The following is a 16,975-nucleotide window of genomic DNA, read 5'->3' as shown; positions in this document are numbered from 1 at the left end:
AGATACTCATGCGTATAAACAACACTTTCTCTGCTGGTTTGCCTATTGTTCATTCGAATGCAGAATTTTCAGCTTTAGTAAACTCAAACACTTTAGCAAACATAAACTTAACCTTAGTTGACGCAAACTTTGTTCCTGTAAAACTTTTATGTCCTATGTATTTGTCAATGACGGCAGAAAGTTTCGAATTGGAAGATGCAACTGGTGAAAGTATTGTATTACAAGAACAACTTCAACAACAAATAGCTCAAGAACAACAAATGCAACAAATGGAACAACAAAGTCAAGAATAAAAAAATACTATTTTTTTATTTTTATAAAAATGTACAGAATAGATGTTTCAGATTTTTATGACTTCCAAGCATTCAGAAATATGTGTCCATTTAGAGACTATAACAAAGCAGTCGAGAATTTGAAACGTTTAGTCATTTATGTTGACTCTGCCCCAGAATGTTATGTCATGAAAGAATGGGATGTTGTCTTTAACAAACCAAGAGCAACAATAGTTTCAGAACAAGAATGTAGACAGAAACTTAAGAAAATAAAAGTTGTACAAGTTGGAATGAAGATGTTAGATGCTTGGGATATCTTATTGTCAAAGTTAGAAGATTTTTCAGTTCGTGGTATAAAGTTCTATACACCTTCTCCAAACTTCTATTCTATCTTCACTGGATATAAATATGAACAAGTAGAATGGAAAGAAAATATTATAGAAGCTTGGTTAGACCATGTCAAAGAAATTATATGCAATGGAAACGAAAGAGTCTATGAGTATATCTTATGTTGGTTTGCAAATATCTTACAACATCCAAGTGCTAAAAATGAAACTGCTCTCATTATAATTGGAAAACAAGGAACTGGTAAGAATACTTTCTTTACAGATATTTTGTGCAAACTGTTAGAGGGCTATTCGAATCCGAATATGACAAACTTAGAAAACATCTGTGGCAAGTTTAACTCCTCAATAGAGAATATGAAACTTATAGTTTGCAATGAACTTAAAAGTATAGATACAACAAAAGTTTTGAACTCAGATGCTTTGAAGAGTCTTATAACAGACAAAGTTGGAGTTGTTGAAAGAAAGTATAAAGACCAAAGAGTTTGTGAAAATGTTGCAAATTTCATCATGGTTTCAAACAATGCTGTTCCGATGAAGTTAGAAAGTTCTGACAGAAGATATGTAGTTGTCAGAACGTCAGATTCTCATATGCAAGATACAGAATATTTTGACGACTTAGCAGAAACTTTGACATCTGACTTTTACAACCACTTGTTCTCATATTTCATGACATTAGATATTTCTAAGTTCAATCCAAGACAAATTCCACATACCGAAGAGAGACAAACATTGTTAGAAGCAAACAAGAGTGTTTATGAACTGTTCATAGATGAAACTGACTTTGTGTCATTAGATGAAAGGTCTTTATATGATGAATATAAACAATATTGTCAAGAATATGGTTATATGGCAGCTTCTAAACGTACATTCTTGGCAAATGTCAAAAGTCTTTTAGACGTACAGAATGGTGTATATACAAAGAAAAATTTTTCTGAGTAAATTTTAAAAAAAAATATTTTTTATCCGATAGAAAAGATGACGAAATTCATCTCAGTAAACAAGTACATGTCAGGACTTAAAGAAGAACTAGACCCATTCACATATTTGAATGTTTACTTCTACCATTTTGAAAAGTCTTCATTCAGCAAAGTTTGGAACATCGAACCAGTTAAGTTTGCTATTGTGACTAAAAATGGTGCGAAATTTGAAGACTTAGACATAGAAGGTTTGTTAACAGTCAAAGAAAGTTTTGACAGAAGGTTCTCAAACCTTAAAGAAGGCAAAGCATACAAACTTGTTATACCTTATGAACCAAAGAAGACAGACGACTATGAATATTATGAGTCTAAAGTTGTAGAAGTTCAAGGTAAATTGGGTAAAAAGATTTTAGAGTCTAAGCCAGTGTTTACTCCTAAAGAGGAAGAGAACATTGACATTGACCCAGAAATGTTCTAAAAATAAAATTTTATTTTTACATGTCAAATTTCTTTTTCTCTGGAACTGGTTCAGGTTCTTTCTTCTCTTCTTCTTTTTTCTCTTTCTTTTCTTTCTTCTTCTTTTCTGGTGGTGAGACGTCAAATTTCTCAGAACCATATCTATGTAAAAGTTCTTTGTCCTTTAATAGCTCATCTATTCTGTTTTCTATTTCATCTTCAAGAACAGCGCATGTGTCTTATTTGCATTCTAAGAATTTTTGTTGGACTTCATCTTTCCAATCGGCGTCATTTCTGTCAACAAGTCTGTCATTGACAAATTTTAAGACTGCTCTTTGTAATGTTTTATGGTTCTTGTCATATTCCCAGAAACAAAACTTTAGAACAAATTCACCTTTCTTGTTTACACTATGTAAGATTTTATGGTCGACAGATGTTTTGCTGTCAAAAAGTTTGTCTCGAATATAGATAGCGAAATCGCTAGACATTTTCTAAAAGATAAAAATTTTAATTTTTCTAAAAATATGTTAGAAAAAAAGTTTGCTGACATTGACAAGAAATTTGAGAATGTTTTAAACAAGAACAAGAGGAAGTTAGAAAATGCTCAGATAAAGCCTATACATGACAAGTTCTTATTTGCTCAGAATGGTATAACAGGTCTAATTGCACCACCTGGGTCTGGTAAGACTTTCACTTATCTTAAAATGGCTGCACAACAACAAGAACTAGATGAGAAGAACCCATTCTATGAGTTAGTAGTCATTTGTAGTACTTCTGGTCAATTTGACCAAACCGTCAATTCGTTCAAAGATATTATAAAGAAGTCTAAGTTAGTATGTATAAAGGATACTGAGTTGTTAGATTGGATAAAGAAGTACCAAAGAAGAGTTTTGAAGTATAATGCTATAATGAGTATATAATATTCTAAGTTCAAAGACCCTAATGAGGAAATGCAGAGAATATTAGAGAAGAAACACTTCAGAAACAAACAGAAAGAGATAGAATACATTTCGAAGAAATTGCAATCTTACGATTGGAAGACTTACCCTCATAGATGTCTTCTTATCTTAGATGACTTTGCTTCTCATCCTTTGTTAAAGAACAGAGAACAAGATATGTGTCGAATTCTTAAGAAGCTCAGACACTTTAACATCTCAGTTGTCATTTGTGTACAGACAGCAAAGAGTTTAAGTAAGGATGTTAAAAGAATACTTACTGACATAATACTTTTCCCCGGATTGTCCGAAGACGATTTCATGGAACTTATGAAAGAGTCCATGGCAGGTAAGTTTGACAGACATGAACTATGGGAGAAGTACAAAGTCATACAAGACCCTCATACTTCTTTCAGAATTCATATCTACGCAAACAAAGTTCAAATTGTAAAAAGTCAAGCTTGAAAAATCTAAGTGTTTAGTCTTAGTAAGATGGTAGCTTCTTAAAGCAAATACCATTGCTGAGTTTTATGTACGTGAAGAGAAGTACAATGAATTCAATTACGAGTACAATTGCAATGACAACTAAGGCAACTATTTTTGTCTTTTTGCCAGCAAGGGTACTTCTTCTCTTCCAATGGTTCGGCAGAACTATACTCACTCATGAGAAATGCCAAAACGGTTTAATAGAAAAAGTGTCATTTTTTCATGTCCGAAGACTCGAAGGTGCAACACTTCCAAAATACCGACGAACTCAGAAGAGCAGCATGGCAGTATGTTCTTGACAACTTCTTTGAGTTCTCCAGGTACACCTTGGAAAATGCTGAAGAACTCCGACACAGAGAATTTGGAGAAATTGCACTCCAATACTACCTTGACAAACAAAGGGTAAGTTAAGACTAAAAACTTAACGTTTAAAAAGTAACATTTTTATGAGCTCCGAGTCACCGAGAAAACTTGGTCAGATGTTAGCAGCTTACTTCCCTGAGGAGGATGGAAGCGTTACATACGTAAGGTTCAAAAACAACGAACCTGGAATTGCGTACCAAATTCGCAATTACATAACCATGGAAGAGTACGAAAGGTTTCTACAAGAGAAACCAGCTCTAAACAACTCAGAAAAGAAAGAGTAAAAAGTTTAATTCGTAATTGTTTATTTTTTTACTTGTAAGGGCAAGCTGCAAGTATGAAGTCGACTATCTCCGTCTTTGTTTTGACGAGCTGGACGGCTCTTGCGAGTACGTCTGTTTTGCGGTCTCCAGCTGGTGTCTGACCTTCGTAATTGCGCATGTTCTTGAGAGCTCCAACTGTAAATGGTTGTAGGATGAAGAGTCTCTCAGACTGCTTGAGGTAGTCTTCACGGTCACGAACCGAATCTGTGGTACGAGTCGAATCGGTCGATTTGAGGGAAGAGACTGAAAGCCTGTCGTCTTCCATTGGAGCTGTAGCATACTCTTTGCGTAAGCGGTTCAGACCTTCTTCGAAGTCTTGGTCTCTCTTCGATTGAGATTGGAATTGTGGGGCAGGGGTTTGCATAAACATCCAAGGGTTGGGGAAGTAAGGCATAGGCTGAGGAAGGTAGTTCGGGAAGCCTTGTGGTGGGTAGTAACCTTGAGGTGGAAATTGGTAGTAATTCGGAGGTACTTGCTGGAACTGAGGTTGCTGAGGAGACTGTTGTGGTTCTGCAGCTTTCGGTTCTTCTGGCTTTGGAAGGCATTCAGGAAGAGGAACGTCAGTCATCCGTTTGTGTCCTGTCGGAAGGAAAAATTTTTCCTGTCGGAAGGAAAAACTTTTCCTGTCGGAAGGAAAAACTTTTTCTGAAGTTCGACCAAAAAGTTCTCAATTTTCGAAAATTTGAATGGTTTACGGACGGACAACTGGAAGAGTTCTTCCTGTCGGAAGGAAAAACTTTTCCTGTCGGAAGGAAAAACTTTTCCTGTCGGAAGGAAAAATTTTTCCCTTTGTCGGGAAAATATTTTCCTGTCGGATGGAAGAACTTGGAATGCAAGAAAGACTTGACGAGGCAATTTACCTAATTGAAATTAACGACTGCGTAAAAGACTACTTGCGCAAGGTAATGAAGCCCAAGATCAAGTTCATCACTATTTCTGGAAGGTCTACACTTCAGCTCGAGACTTCGACTGGAATTCCAATTCAAATACCAGACGGGACAGCCTACGATGGCATAAAGGACGCCAAAAGAGAAGCTCTTGTTAAGTTCCTAAACAAACGTCCTTGGATAAAAATACCAAACAAGGAGAACCCCCTACCCCATATGAAATTGGCAATTCAGTCTCTCCTTCACTTCTCTGGTCAGCCGTTCTACATAACCTGTGAAGGCGACATTCAGCCAGTTCAGTAAACATCTCATTTTAACTCACTTTTTTTATGTTTTTACTCACACTCGTACTCACCAGGTATGAGTACAACTATTTCAACTGTGAACCTTGTAGTGACCGGTCTTCCTGCAAATGCAAGTTCGGTCAATACACAGTTTATGGTGGCAAGAATTGAAATTCCAGACCCAACTCCAACAAGAACTCTCAAGTTACCAGAGACTTGTGTGAAGAAGAAGCCTTCTGGTAAGTTTCTTATAGCCATATACATGGCACATTTAGAGTAAAAACATTTTTTTTCATTTTTTGAATGAAGCAAGTTAAATTCGTCCCACACCAAACTCAATGGACCGATGAAGAGTTTCAAGCTATGGTTGAAGGTGTTGAGAACGACATAGACGGCGAACTTGAAGGAGCTCAAACCACAATTGCAACCAAAATTGCACAAGTCAAAGAAGAGATAGCTCCACTTAAAGCTACCAAAGCTACTCTTGACCTCATGGATACTTACCGTTTAGATGTCAAGAGAGGAATAAGACAATTAAAATTAAAACTCTTAAATTACGAAGCTATACTCCAGAAGTTAGCAGAAATGAGAAGTCTTTACCAGAGCTACTTACATGTAAGGGACTTACCTTCAAGCAGTCCGACCAAAGATGAATTTTCTGACATTGTCCCAATTTTGTCCGAAAGTCAGCTCAGATGTTTTGAACTGCTCCCAATATATCCAGAATATGAACGTTTGCCTGAACTCTTCCGCAATCTCAAAAAACTTTTTTTGGTTCTCATGTTCGAAACTTTTATCGGAAGAGACAACAAACGTTCAGAAGAAGAGCAAGATATTATTTTAAACTTGTTGTATGACTTAACTGTCATAACCAGTTTTTTGAAGTAAAACCGTCATTCTCAAACCACTTCATTTTTTCGATGTCCGAACAAGCACCGAAGCCGAACACAATGGCAGATGTCCTTTCAAGGTTGCCAGACAAGCGCCCAATTCAAATTCAAATTGCCCAATTGAAAGCTCATCTGACAAACACCATTAAGACTCTCCAAAGTAGTCTTATGACAGAGATGACCAATCTCAAAGCCGATGTCCTCATGAACCAAGCTTCCAATGAGAAATGCCTGAACGATTTCTCAGAATCGTTGCGCAATTACGAGAGAGAGAACCGAGACCTTGCCAGACTCATCTACCGTTTCTTCGAAGAGATAGACGCCATCTGGAAGGTACTCGGAAAGGACAGAACATGCAACACCGTACTTCGTGAGTACCAAATTGAAGAAGGAATTGTCGAGGAAGAAGAGGAAGAAAAGAAACACGAAGAAGAAGAGGAAGAAGAAGAAGAAGTTCCTGAAGCCGCTACATGGGCAACCCTTGTTGCCGATGACGGTTACGAAATTTCCCAACCTTACCCATACCAAATCCGCAACAAGGAGACAGGCAAGGTTCTTACCCCAGTCCTCAACAACTTGGGACACTTGAACCTTAACCTTCGGAATCGCGGTTAGTTAGTATACAAGTCATGGGTACGGAGACACTGCGCGCCTCCTTACCCAATACTTGTGAATTTGACACTTTACAAAACCGTTAACGTATATTTTACAACACAAACGACAACACTAACTTAACCTTAAATATTTACAAAACCACCGACCACTTCACCTCACTAATGTAAAAAATAAACGTTCTCACTTACAAAAGTATTGCAACTCCTCCCATTGCTGTGCTTCACATAACAGCTCATAATCTTCTGACTCACTTTCTTCTTCATATAGGTCAAAGTCACTGTCAAAATAAATGTATGTAAGTTTTGACAAAGCTAATGAAACACGCTTACCGTTTGTATCTATTGCTTTTATATATCTCCCATTATGTTTGTTATCGTAAACGCTCAAACTAACTTTACCCTTTCTCCCTCGTATCTGATAGAATGTATTTTCACGAGGAACGAAGAACAAATTCTTGAACTCATGACCGTTGTAGTTTGTTATCTCAATAGTTTTCGTCATTACATCCAAATAAAAATTTTCAGTAAAAATAAAACTAACGTTAAAAATTTCTCATAACATAAACGTTCTCATTACTTTATAACTCTTCTAGCTTCTTCTTAAGTTCAGCAATGTTGTCCTCATGAAGTTTAATCTTTCTCAAAATTCCTTCTTTATCTAATGGTTGCTTTATCTTTCTAAACTGAACTCTACCATCCTTCATAGTATGAACGTAAAAACCTTCTGGAATAGTCCTGATTTAATGTATTCTACCAAAAACTTTTGTTTCATTGCTTCAGTGACTTTAGTCGTCATTTCAATCAAATAAAAATTTTAATATTAAATAAAAATAACGTTATTTTTTCAGTAAGGAAACACAGGAGTTTTACGATTTATTTGAGGAGTAGGTTCTGGTTTAAATGTTGGAGTCGGTTTAGGAGTTGACTTTTGAACAGGAGTTTGTACTTTCATAGGTTCAGGAGTCATTGAAGGTTTTGCTTGTGAAGGTGTCGGAGTTTGTTTAACTTCAGCTACTTCAGTATTATTTACAACATTTGCTTTGTTTCTTTTCAACATCATAACTGCTCCTGCTGTAGCTAGCAAACCTAGTGGGAGACCATATCTTATATAAGGACTTGACCAAATGCTATTTTTGACAGGAGCTGGTGGAACACCTAACCTTGGTGAGACTGCTCTTTGCCATTGTGCAGCTCGTAAGAAATATTCAATAGGTGCTCCATAATCGTTTGGTAAAGTTTGTTTCATAGATGGTGAAGGTTCACGAGAGCTTGATGAAGAACTCATTTATAAGCTTTAAAAATAAACGTTCATCCTTTATTCCTCACTGTCGTCCGTAGCTAAGTTATAGTCATCTAATCTTATTATGGGATGCCATTAGCACGCACCTGAATGGCAAAGCAACAATCCCTCATAAATCCAATAAGTGGCTTTGGTACATTTTCAGTTGCTAGTTCAATAGGTCCTTTAACAGACAATTTGTATGTTATTGGAGCAGTAGATGTTTGACCTTGCTGGAAGCAAAAGTCCACTTCTGTTGGAAAACCACATAAGAAATGTGTGTTGTCATAGCTATCCCATTTATGTTCCACACTACCATCATCCACCAATGACCTCATAACATCTTCATTAAATCCTATCATATCATTGTTTGTATTGCAAGCGTTCGCAACCATTTCATAAAATACAGGTCCATATGATTTTTCAGGTTCTGCAGGCATATTTCCATAAGCTCCCATGGAAAGCTGAAGATATTTAAACTTAGGGTTCTCAAAATTAACATAATAGTTGTCTTTCTTTCTAAATAGTGCCCAAATACTTTTAACATTAATAGGCGTATAAGCTGCTGTAAATGTTGCACTTGAACTATCTGTATTCTTTGAGAATGAACCGTCCATAGGAATCCAATCCATAACTTTAACAGGAAAACATAAAGCCTCGTTTGTATAATGTTCTACAAGTTCTGTATAAATGTTAGGGTCTAAAGAGAATGACTTTGGATGAATGAAACATTCATTAAAATCCATCTTTGTTCGAAATAGTTGCTGGGTTACAGTTGTAATAGTAACTGTTCCACTAGCTTCTACTGCCTTCGTTATCATAGTGAATGGTTCATTCCATGGAACAAATTTATTTGTCGGTGGATTTGAATCTGAAGCAAATGCAACTTTAAGAGTTGGATTGAAAGCAATGATATCATTTACAGATATAGATGTGCATTGTAAGGCGTCGCTACTGAACTTTACTTTAAGCTGAATGTTTCCTGCAAAAGCTGGAATAAATCGAATAGCTTCTAATGGAAGGAATCTTCTAACAGGAATTCTTAAACGAAGCTTAAAATCAAATGATTTTCCTGCTGTAATTGGACCACTAACAATTTGTCCTGTTCTGCATGTTCCCGAATGACTCCATACATCTTCATGTCGAGTCTTTGAGAAAACATCTACTTTCTTTATTTGTTCGGTAGTTTGTGAGTTTGAAGTTATATATGCTTCTTCTCTTGCGTTGTCTTGAGAATATACGATACGACCATTTGCAAGGATTTGATATCCAGCAACTGCATAGAAAGCGTCATCGAAACCAATCCAAAATCCTGGTGGGTTTGTTTTATTGGAACCTGAACCAATTTCTTTATCTACAATAAATTGACCTTCCATTTTATACGTAATGAATGTATTGTAAAGGTCCAACATATTTTCACCAGGAGGTGAGAGATTGAATGTTACCCATGTGTTATCTTTAGCAGTTCCAGGTTGTGATGGAATCTTTGCGTCAGAATATTTTCTATTAGTGTCACCAATTTGAACTGCATTGTCTATGATATCGAAATATGAGCGAATCTGATGAATATGCTCTGCTGGAGTAAATTCGTTTAGCTGTTCGTTCTGCATGTATTTACTTCAGATAAAAATATCTATTTACTTCATTATTCTCACTCTTCTTCTTGGCATTCGTGGTGGAAGTTGTTTCTTGACATTTTCAATGAACTGTACATTCTCTTTTGTCTCAACTTCTTTCACTGGTGGGTCAGGGTTCTTTGACTCGGTTTGTTTTTCAATGAAATTCACGAACTTTGCAATAAGCTCTTGGTTCGTTATTGAAAGTACATCTGGCTTCTTTTCTTCTGGTTCTATTGACTTTTCAGTTTGAACAGAAGGTTTTATATGGGCTTCGTGGACTTCACCCTTGCCATACACCTTAATGTTGTCGCTTTCTGCATTCGCTAATGGAACCTTTCTTTTTCTTACGTATATTTTACCATCTTTACTCTGACTTACGTAATAGAAAGGATGTTGTATTCCTCTTGCGTCATTTAATATAATAGACTCTCGCTCTGATTTTGACAAGCTCATTTTACATCGGTTAAAGTTTTAATTTTGTTTTTTATCTGCAGTCAAATGACTCAGACAAGCCCTACGGACAAGACCCAAGGGGTCATAGATGTTGAAGCATTGAAGAAAGAAATTCGTGAGCAAATTTTATCCGAACTGAAGGAACAAAAACAAGAACAAAAGCCAGAGAGACCAAAGAGAAAACTTAGTGAAAAACAACTTGCTGCATTAGCTGCTGGAAGACAAAAGAACCCAAGTACTGGCGAAAAAAGCTAGAGAAGAAGCTGAAGCAAAAGCTAAAGAAGCTGAAGCAAAGAAAGAGTAAATGGTTTATTTTTATCCGAATTAAATGTATAGACAAATACCTTTATCTGTTGCGTTCAGTAGTGAAAACCCTGACGTCAAAATAAAGGGGAACAGAGTAACGTTTAAGTTTCCAACAGACTGGATTGTGAACATAAATGAAGAGAAGTACATTGGCATAACATCTATGTATATAACACGTGCTTTCAGAAAGGTTGACTTTATACTTCAAGTCGAGATAGAAAATGACGAACAGTCTTTAAGCGCCCAAAACATTCACATATACAAATACTTTAAACGATACGACGTTAGAAGACTGTATAATTACATTTAATGAAATTTTCAAAAAAAGTTTAACATTGAAGTACAAACTTTACAGCCTTTACGTGAGTTTCTTGCACAACTGAAAGAAGAAGGAATTGTAGAAAGATTAATAGCTTTCATTACGAATTTGTAAAATGAAGATGGAACACATGACTGTCAATTCATTGTATTCTCACCATTCAATGAAGTAGCTAAAAAGAAAAAAATCCATTACGTATAAGATTTCAAATCTCTGAACCAAGTGATGATTTCAAGAATGTTTTCAATTATGATGCAATGCTTCCGAGGAAAAATGATTTTTCCGAAATTAGATTTCCAGGCATTTGGGATAGAAAGCAAGCTATATTATATTCAAACTTAAGTAAGGGAGTTGAAAATGAGTTCATTGGTCATACAAGAACTTCACCACTTCCTAACCCTAAATACTATAAATTAACTGGCTTCAATCGTGAGTTTTGGATAGACATGTTCTCCACTCATGACCATAACTGCCCAGTGTTCTTACCTCCAGACCATAAGGACTGTCTCTACATTGAAGCACAACTCTTAAACTCTACCATCGCAGTATTGTAAATGACCACATGGGCTTCGCCCTTGCCGCTAGTTTTATTTTTATCACGAATGACCTCATTGCTGACAAAAATAAATGACCTCATTATTCTCATTCATGACCTCAGAACTTAAGCTTTTTATGAATGAAGTCTTAGTCTGAATAGAAGTTAAACTTCTCTTCAAAGCAAGGTTGACATGACTTACATAAGTCAAATCCAATCTCTTGACCGTCATAAAGTGCTTTGTAAAGTTTCATTAAACTGAACTCAGAGTCTTTGTCATATGTTCCTTGCGGAACCATTAAACCTTTATCTTCATCATAGAAACACTGAACAGAGTCAGGAAACATTTCATTAGCGGTTAAAGCAATAACATCTTGCTTCACGCCTTTCATTCTGCAGTGAAATGCAACTTCATTTAAATCATTCGTGAGTAAGTCTATGTAAGTCTTCTTTCCACAAAATATTGACTTGTATGCTAAACTTTGTTTTCCAGGTGTGATTTCTGCAAAGTCGCTATGAAATTGACCAAGGTTTTTACCAATGAGAACTCTTCCATAACGTTTCTCAAACTCTTCAGCTAAACGAGGGATATCTTCATTGTAGAGATGCATACTGTCCGTATCGCTATAAAAGATGTCCATTCCTAAGTCCTCAGCAGTACAGAATACTTCACACATTATTCTCTTCGACATAGACAGAATGTTAACACCAAGTGGACAGAAGTTAAAGTGTCTGCAAATGCTTTTCGTTAGCTTGAAAATAGTTTTATCTGAACCATCCAAACCTTCGAACTTCACTATATGGTTGTAGTTTCTGATGGCATATCTTATAGCATCTTTGTCATTTACTATGGTTATTTTTGACTCAATAGGAGATAGAATAGTTTTGCCATAAATACTGTTCAGAATGAGCTTTATATTTTCTTGCAAAGGATTTCCTTCTTTCTTATACTTTAACCTTAACTCAAACAACTTCTTTACTTCATCTCTTATTCTAATATCTCTGTTTCCATCGTAATAGTATCCTTGCAACACTTCACATTTGACACCTTGATATTTTATGAGGTCTTGTAATGTTATATGGTCAACATACATTAAACAGCAAGTGTTTGAACTTCTGGGAACGTTAAGTTCTGGATTTAGTTCAGGGTCACAAACTATTAAAGGAAAGTGTCTATGTATTCCAATCTCTGTTATCTTAATGAGAACAAAGAAGCCAGACATAAACTTTTCACCAATGGGTTCCTTTTGGTCGTCATCGAATAAATGTCTCATGAGATACTCTGTGCTTAACATTTCTTTCTTCATAACCTTTGGAATACCTTCTAAAGTATAAAGTCTTGCTATAGCTGATGGATATAATGAAACAGCGTCGAAATCAGCAATGAGTTTCTTTTCTCTTTTGTTTAATGTTATCTGACAACATACATCTTCCACCTTGAATGCATCTCGAAATAAATTCTCTTGGTTTATTTGAGAGGTCATATAAATTTCCATTCGGGAAGTACACTCTGTTCTCAAATAATTTGTTAGCAATTGAACAAATACTAACGTAGTCATAAACGTTTAAATCAAATTCTTTCAATATGTCATTGCGGAACTTAACAAAACCTTCTCTTAAAATTCTTACATCTTGTTTGCAATAAAATGTGCTATACTTTTCTAAGTCGAAGTGGTTCTCATCTATTCTGCAACCTTTGATGGAATCTATGTTTTTCATGAATGTATCTGCATCCCGGATAAACTTACATGCTTCAGAAATGACACCAGTTCTGTTGTCATTTGCTAACAAAACACTGCTGTAGTAGTTGTATGGAAATACTTCTTTCGGTCCTGTTTGTAAGTTAAACATAGCAGGAAATAGTTTAAGCTTCTTATTTATAACACTGTAAGAGTCTTTTATAATAATTGCCCTTCCTTTATATAAGCCAGTTATTTGCATTGTTCGTGAACCTTTAATGATGGGAGTTCCTTTCACTTCTGTCATGTGTCTTAAGATGAAGTTTATATCATAACTGAGGTTATGGAAATATATTAAACTCTTGTCAGGAAGTCGCTCCAAAAATTCTGTTGCACAGTTCTGACCCCAAATGCTTTCACTCACTGAACCATCTTCACTGTCGTAACATATGTTAAAAGCTTTATGAAAGCCATCGTACTGCACTCAAAGTCAGCAAAGAAAACGTGCTCAGGAATGAACTTGCACTTATTTTTATTTACTTCTTTTGACTCGGCTTTCTTCTTCAGTTGTACACAATACTTTGGAGCATATGTCAAATCTTTAAATGGTGCAAGGTTCTGTTTATATAAGTCAGTCGTATATGTGAAAAGTTCTCCATAAGAAATAGGTTCGAAATATTTGCACTCCCACAATGTTTTCATAACATCCCATAACGGTGTTGTTCTATCATAACGAACTACATATTTATCTTCTCTCTTTGTATAAATCTTCATTTGTTTCTCAATGTTCATTCCACCACAAGCTTTGAGAATTTCTATATAGTTGCGAATGAAATATGTTGTCATTGGTAATCTTTCGTTTAGCATGTAGTGGTCTTCAACAAGAAGTAAGTCAATAGTTCTAACAGTTTCACATTCTTTTGGTATGTATCTCTTTATTTCATTATGTCTTGAGTCATTGAAATAACCAATGGTAACATTAAATGCTATACCTGTTGCGTCAGAAATTTCTTGTACTTTACTTTGAGGAAAGTCTCTAACACGAATGACTTCTCTCATGTGGTCAATAGTCTCTCATCTACTCCAGCCTGAATGCAAGCATAAACGAAACAATTGTCTTCTGTCATAAGTGCTGCAGTTCTTTTGTTCAATTCATTGAAGATTTGGTAGCGCTCAAGATTTATAGGTAATGTGCAAAGATACTTCCAGAACTGACCGCTTCTCTTCTTATAAAACTTCTTTTCACCATTATCTTTCCAAAAGCTTTCTATAAGTGCTGGGTTTCCTGTTTGCTTAAGAGCTTCCAAAATGGCTTTCTGGTCATTTGTCAGTGTGCTTTCATCTCTATATGGTCTCTTTTTTGGTTTGCCTTTCTTTACATCTGACATCGTTAAGCCTTCATATTCTGTTAAATCATACATCTTTATTTCAGTAAGATTCTTTATGTTTGTCAAGAAGAAGTCATAGTGCATTTCAACAATACCTGCAGCATTTGCTTCTATCTCTGATATAAAGTTCTCCTTCAAGAGCTGATGTAGTAATGTTCCAATATTATTGAGGTTTAACGTAGAACATTCATACTTTCCACCAAGTTTATAACATACCATCCATCTCTGTTGTGAGTTTATTTTAATTTTCTCTAAGAGTCTCATGAAAACCTTACCGAAATGTTTGTGTAAGTAGTCTCTGTTTGGTTCATCTAAAGCTTCGATGTTAAAGTCAATGAGTCTATTGCCTGACTTCACATTTCTCTTCCTATTCTCTTCATCTTTCTTTAACCATCTCTCACCTTCTTTTGGTTTGTCGTCAATGGAACGAATGACATCGTTAGCTTTGCGAACTTGTTCTATAGCGCTCTTAAACATCTCTCTTCTCTGTTGTTTCAGTGTGTCGTCTCTTCTTCTTGTTTCACCAACGTTTGCATTTGTTATGTCAAACATTTCTCTTCTTACTTCATGAGGTACTGAACGTCTATGATATAAGTCAATAGCAACGTCATTTAAAGGAAATGCTATTGCATGGACTTCGTCCTCGCCGCGTTGCGGCTTTATGAACTCATGAATTCTATCATAACTTATTGCACCATTATAGTCATTGAGGATGTCAGCGAGTGCCTTTTTGTTTGTTGCGTAATGCTTTGCAACATCTATATTAGCTTCTGTAAGAAGTTGTTTTATTTCCGAGTGTTCTAACTTAGACAACTTCCGATACATCTTTAGTAGGAAATAAAAAAATATTTTTTGAAAAAATTAGATTAGATTTTTTTAAGTTATTTTTCAAAATAATTTAATATTTTTATTTTAATGAAACACATGCAAGATTGCAAGTTCTTTTCATACAATACTCTCGCTACTGCCATCAAGAATGAGTTCAATAATGCTTCAAATGTTAATGTTATCTTTAACAAGAAGTTTGTGAAAGAATCTAAGTTTGGTCAGTATGTCAGACCATTAGCTATCGTCATTGACCGCAAACGTTATACTTCACAAGAGTTAGCAGTAGTTTTGAAACAAAAGAGTTTCTTCGTGAATGTCAAAGATACTCATTATACTGTTATAAAGAACTCTAATATTGACTTCTTCAGTATTGTTTTAGATTTATCGCAGCAGAAAGAATATAAGAAAGGTGAAACAAATGTGAAATATTATCCTTCATCTCTGAAGACAATAACGAACAAAGATGTTATACAGAAGCTCTACCAAAGGTTGAAGAAGCTTCTATTGACATTGACGAAGGAAGTGAAATGGTTGAAGAAATTGACCCTGACTCATTTAAGCAAAAATATATTTTTGGTTAGTCTTCATATCGATATTTTACAACAATTCCCCAATGTATAAACTTTTCATACGCTTTTTCATAAGCTTTATATACCTTCAGAAATTTTGCATAATCTTTAGAAGCATTTAGATATTGTTTAAATGCTTTGTATGTCTTCAGAAATTTTGCATAATCTTTTACATGTTGTTCGTTCTCTTCTTCTGTCATGAGTTCCGAATATTCTAAATTCATGTTCTTTCATATGAGATAAAATTTTATAAAAAAATTGTTGTAAGACGAGTTACGGAAAGTGAGGTGAACCGAAAAAGTGACACTTATTTGGTCGGATAAATTCCCTATATATTTACTTGTCAAAAAAAATCAGACTTTTTTTGCTTTAAAAAATTTATAAGTTAATTATTGAGAACGAAGGTGAAAGGAAATGGATATCTCTTACCTTTCATTCCCTCGAGAAAGTTCAAAAACTTGGGTGCAATCAGTTCTGATTGCACCCAAATTTTTGAACTTTGTATAAGGAATTGTTGGCTATGATGTACTGATCATGAATCAGTACATCATAGCCAACAATTCCTTCGCAAACAGCGGGAAACTTTGTCTGAATAGTTTAACATTCAGACAAAGTTTCCCGCTGTCAGAGAGGGAATGGAAGGGTAAGAGGTATATATTCATAATGTATACCTCTTACCCTTTCATTCCCTCGAGAAAGTTCAAAAACTTGGGTGCAATCAGTTCTGATTGCACCCAAGTTTTTGAACTTTGTATAAGGAATTGTTGGCTATGATGCACTGATCATGAATCAGTACATCATAGCCAACAATTCCTTCGCAAACAGCGGGAAACTTTGTCTGAATAGTTTAACATTCAGACAAAGTTTCCCGCTGTCAGAGAGGGAATGGAAGGGTAAGAGGTATATATTCATAATGTATACCTCTTACCCTTTCATTCCCTCGAGAAAGTTCAAAAACTTGGGTGCAATCAGTTCTGATTGCACCCAAGTTTTTGAACTTTGTATAAGGAATTGTTGGCTATGATGTACTGATCATGAATCAGTACATCATAGCCAACAATTCCTTCGCAAACAGCGGGAAACTTTGTCCGAATAGTTTAACATTCGGACAAAGTTTCCCAACTTTCAAGCCGAAATTCGCGGATACCATTCACCAACTAGCTCTTGCTATGATGGTTATTAAAAATCAAGATCTATATTAAATTCAAAATCTACTCAAAGTCACT

At 35.5% G+C, this 16,975-nt stretch overlaps 13 protein-coding genes and 6 pseudogenes across 19 annotated transcripts, besides 3 other annotated features; 10 read left to right on the top strand and 9 right to left on the bottom strand.

The window, feature by feature from the left end:
- Nucleotides 1-3,392: part of a mobile genetic element that runs on past the window's edge.
- On the top strand, nt 7-293 carry TVAGG3_0331190 (annotated as a pseudogene). Its single transcript has one exon. A coding segment is annotated over exon 1 (287 nt).
- Nucleotides 923-1,558, top strand: TVAGG3_0331180 (uncharacterized protein; the record flags this gene model as incomplete). Its single annotated transcript, XM_051230440.1, has 1 exon — nt 923-1,558. The coding sequence occupies one exon, from the start codon at nt 923-925 to the stop codon at nt 1,556-1,558; it is 636 nt and encodes a 211-aa protein (XP_051100170.1).
- TVAGG3_0331170 (protein of unknown function, DUF4108 family) lies at nt 1,595-1,903 on the top strand (the record flags this gene model as incomplete). Its single annotated transcript, XM_051230439.1, has 1 exon — nt 1,595-1,903. A coding segment is annotated over one exon (309 nt), but the record flags the coding sequence as incomplete, so codon positions are not given.
- TVAGG3_0331160 lies at nt 2,031-2,480 on the bottom strand (annotated as a pseudogene). The gene has a single exon. A coding segment is annotated over exon 1 (450 nt).
- TVAGG3_0331140 (protein of unknown function, DUF4106 family) lies at nt 2,943-3,392 on the top strand (the record flags this gene model as incomplete). Its single annotated transcript, XM_051230438.1, has 1 exon — nt 2,943-3,392. The coding sequence occupies one exon, from the start codon at nt 2,943-2,945 to the stop codon at nt 3,390-3,392; it is 450 nt and encodes a 149-aa protein (XP_051100168.1).
- Nucleotides 3,393-3,859: 467 nt separating this feature from the next.
- TVAGG3_0331120 (uncharacterized protein) lies at nt 3,860-4,060 on the top strand (the record flags this gene model as incomplete). The annotated part of the gene is made up of 1 exon (XM_051230437.1): nt 3,860-4,060. One exon carries the CDS (start codon nt 3,860-3,862, stop codon nt 4,058-4,060), a length of 201 nt encoding a protein of 66 aa, XP_051100167.1.
- A 28-nt stretch (nt 4,061-4,088) lies between these two features.
- TVAGG3_0331110 (uncharacterized protein) lies at nt 4,089-4,667 on the bottom strand (the record flags this gene model as incomplete). Its single annotated transcript, XM_051230436.1, has 1 exon — nt 4,089-4,667. One exon carries the CDS (start codon nt 4,665-4,667, stop codon nt 4,089-4,091), a length of 579 nt encoding a protein of 192 aa, XP_051100166.1.
- Nucleotides 4,668-4,914: 247 nt separating this feature from the next.
- On the top strand, nt 4,915-5,289 carry TVAGG3_0331100 (uncharacterized protein; the record flags this gene model as incomplete). The annotated part of the gene is made up of 1 exon (XM_051230435.1): nt 4,915-5,289. One exon carries the CDS (start codon nt 4,915-4,917, stop codon nt 5,287-5,289), a length of 375 nt encoding a protein of 124 aa, XP_051100165.1.
- Nucleotides 5,290-5,321: 32 nt separating this feature from the next.
- Nucleotides 5,322-5,534, bottom strand: TVAGG3_0331090 (uncharacterized protein; the record flags this gene model as incomplete). Its single annotated transcript, XM_051230434.1, has 1 exon — nt 5,322-5,534. One exon carries the CDS (start codon nt 5,532-5,534, stop codon nt 5,322-5,324), a length of 213 nt encoding a protein of 70 aa, XP_051100164.1.
- A 39-nt stretch (nt 5,535-5,573) lies between these two features.
- Nucleotides 5,574-5,850, top strand: TVAGG3_0331080 (uncharacterized protein; the record flags this gene model as incomplete). The annotated part of the gene is made up of 1 exon (XM_051230433.1): nt 5,574-5,850. A coding segment is annotated over one exon (277 nt), but the record flags the coding sequence as incomplete, so codon positions are not given.
- A 923-nt stretch (nt 5,851-6,773) lies between these two features.
- Nucleotides 6,774-16,975: part of a mobile genetic element that runs on past the window's edge.
- On the bottom strand, nt 6,956-7,276 carry TVAGG3_0331070 (uncharacterized protein; the record flags this gene model as incomplete). Its single annotated transcript, XM_051230432.1, has 1 exon — nt 6,956-7,276. The coding sequence occupies one exon, from the start codon at nt 7,274-7,276 to the stop codon at nt 6,956-6,958; it is 321 nt and encodes a 106-aa protein (XP_051100162.1).
- TVAGG3_0331060 (repellent protein 1 family) lies at nt 7,619-8,059 on the bottom strand (the record flags this gene model as incomplete). The annotated part of the gene is made up of 1 exon (XM_051230431.1): nt 7,619-8,059. One exon carries the CDS (start codon nt 8,057-8,059, stop codon nt 7,619-7,621), a length of 441 nt encoding a protein of 146 aa, XP_051100161.1.
- TVAGG3_0331050 (uncharacterized protein) lies at nt 8,682-9,663 on the bottom strand (the record flags this gene model as incomplete). The annotated part of the gene is made up of 1 exon (XM_051230430.1): nt 8,682-9,663. A coding segment is annotated over one exon (982 nt), but the record flags the coding sequence as incomplete, so codon positions are not given.
- Nucleotides 9,761-10,125, bottom strand: TVAGG3_0331040 (uncharacterized protein; the record flags this gene model as incomplete). The annotated part of the gene is made up of 1 exon (XM_051230429.1): nt 9,761-10,125. A coding segment is annotated over one exon (365 nt), but the record flags the coding sequence as incomplete, so codon positions are not given.
- TVAGG3_0331030 lies at nt 10,171-10,429 on the top strand (annotated as a pseudogene). The gene has a single exon. A coding segment is annotated over exon 1 (259 nt).
- TVAGG3_0331020 lies at nt 10,454-11,304 on the top strand (annotated as a pseudogene). Its single transcript has one exon. A coding segment is annotated over exon 1 (851 nt).
- Nucleotides 12,266-13,831, bottom strand: TVAGG3_0331010 (annotated as a pseudogene). Its single transcript has one exon. A coding segment is annotated over exon 1 (1,566 nt).
- TVAGG3_0331000 lies at nt 13,847-14,904 on the bottom strand (annotated as a pseudogene). Its single transcript has one exon. A coding segment is annotated over exon 1 (1,058 nt).
- Nucleotides 15,268-15,739, top strand: TVAGG3_0330990 (uncharacterized protein; the record flags this gene model as incomplete). Its single annotated transcript, XM_051230428.1, has 1 exon — nt 15,268-15,739. A coding segment is annotated over one exon (472 nt), but the record flags the coding sequence as incomplete, so codon positions are not given.
- Nucleotides 16,169-16,878: a mobile genetic element.

Source organism: Trichomonas vaginalis, chromosome V, assembly GCF_026262505.1.
Source record: "Trichomonas vaginalis G3 chromosome V, whole genome shotgun sequence".
NCBI classification, from domain to species: Eukaryota; Parabasalia; order Trichomonadida; family Trichomonadidae; genus Trichomonas; species Trichomonas vaginalis.
Note: the sequence above shows the minus strand (reverse complement) of the source record. Positions and strands in the feature narration are given on the sequence as shown.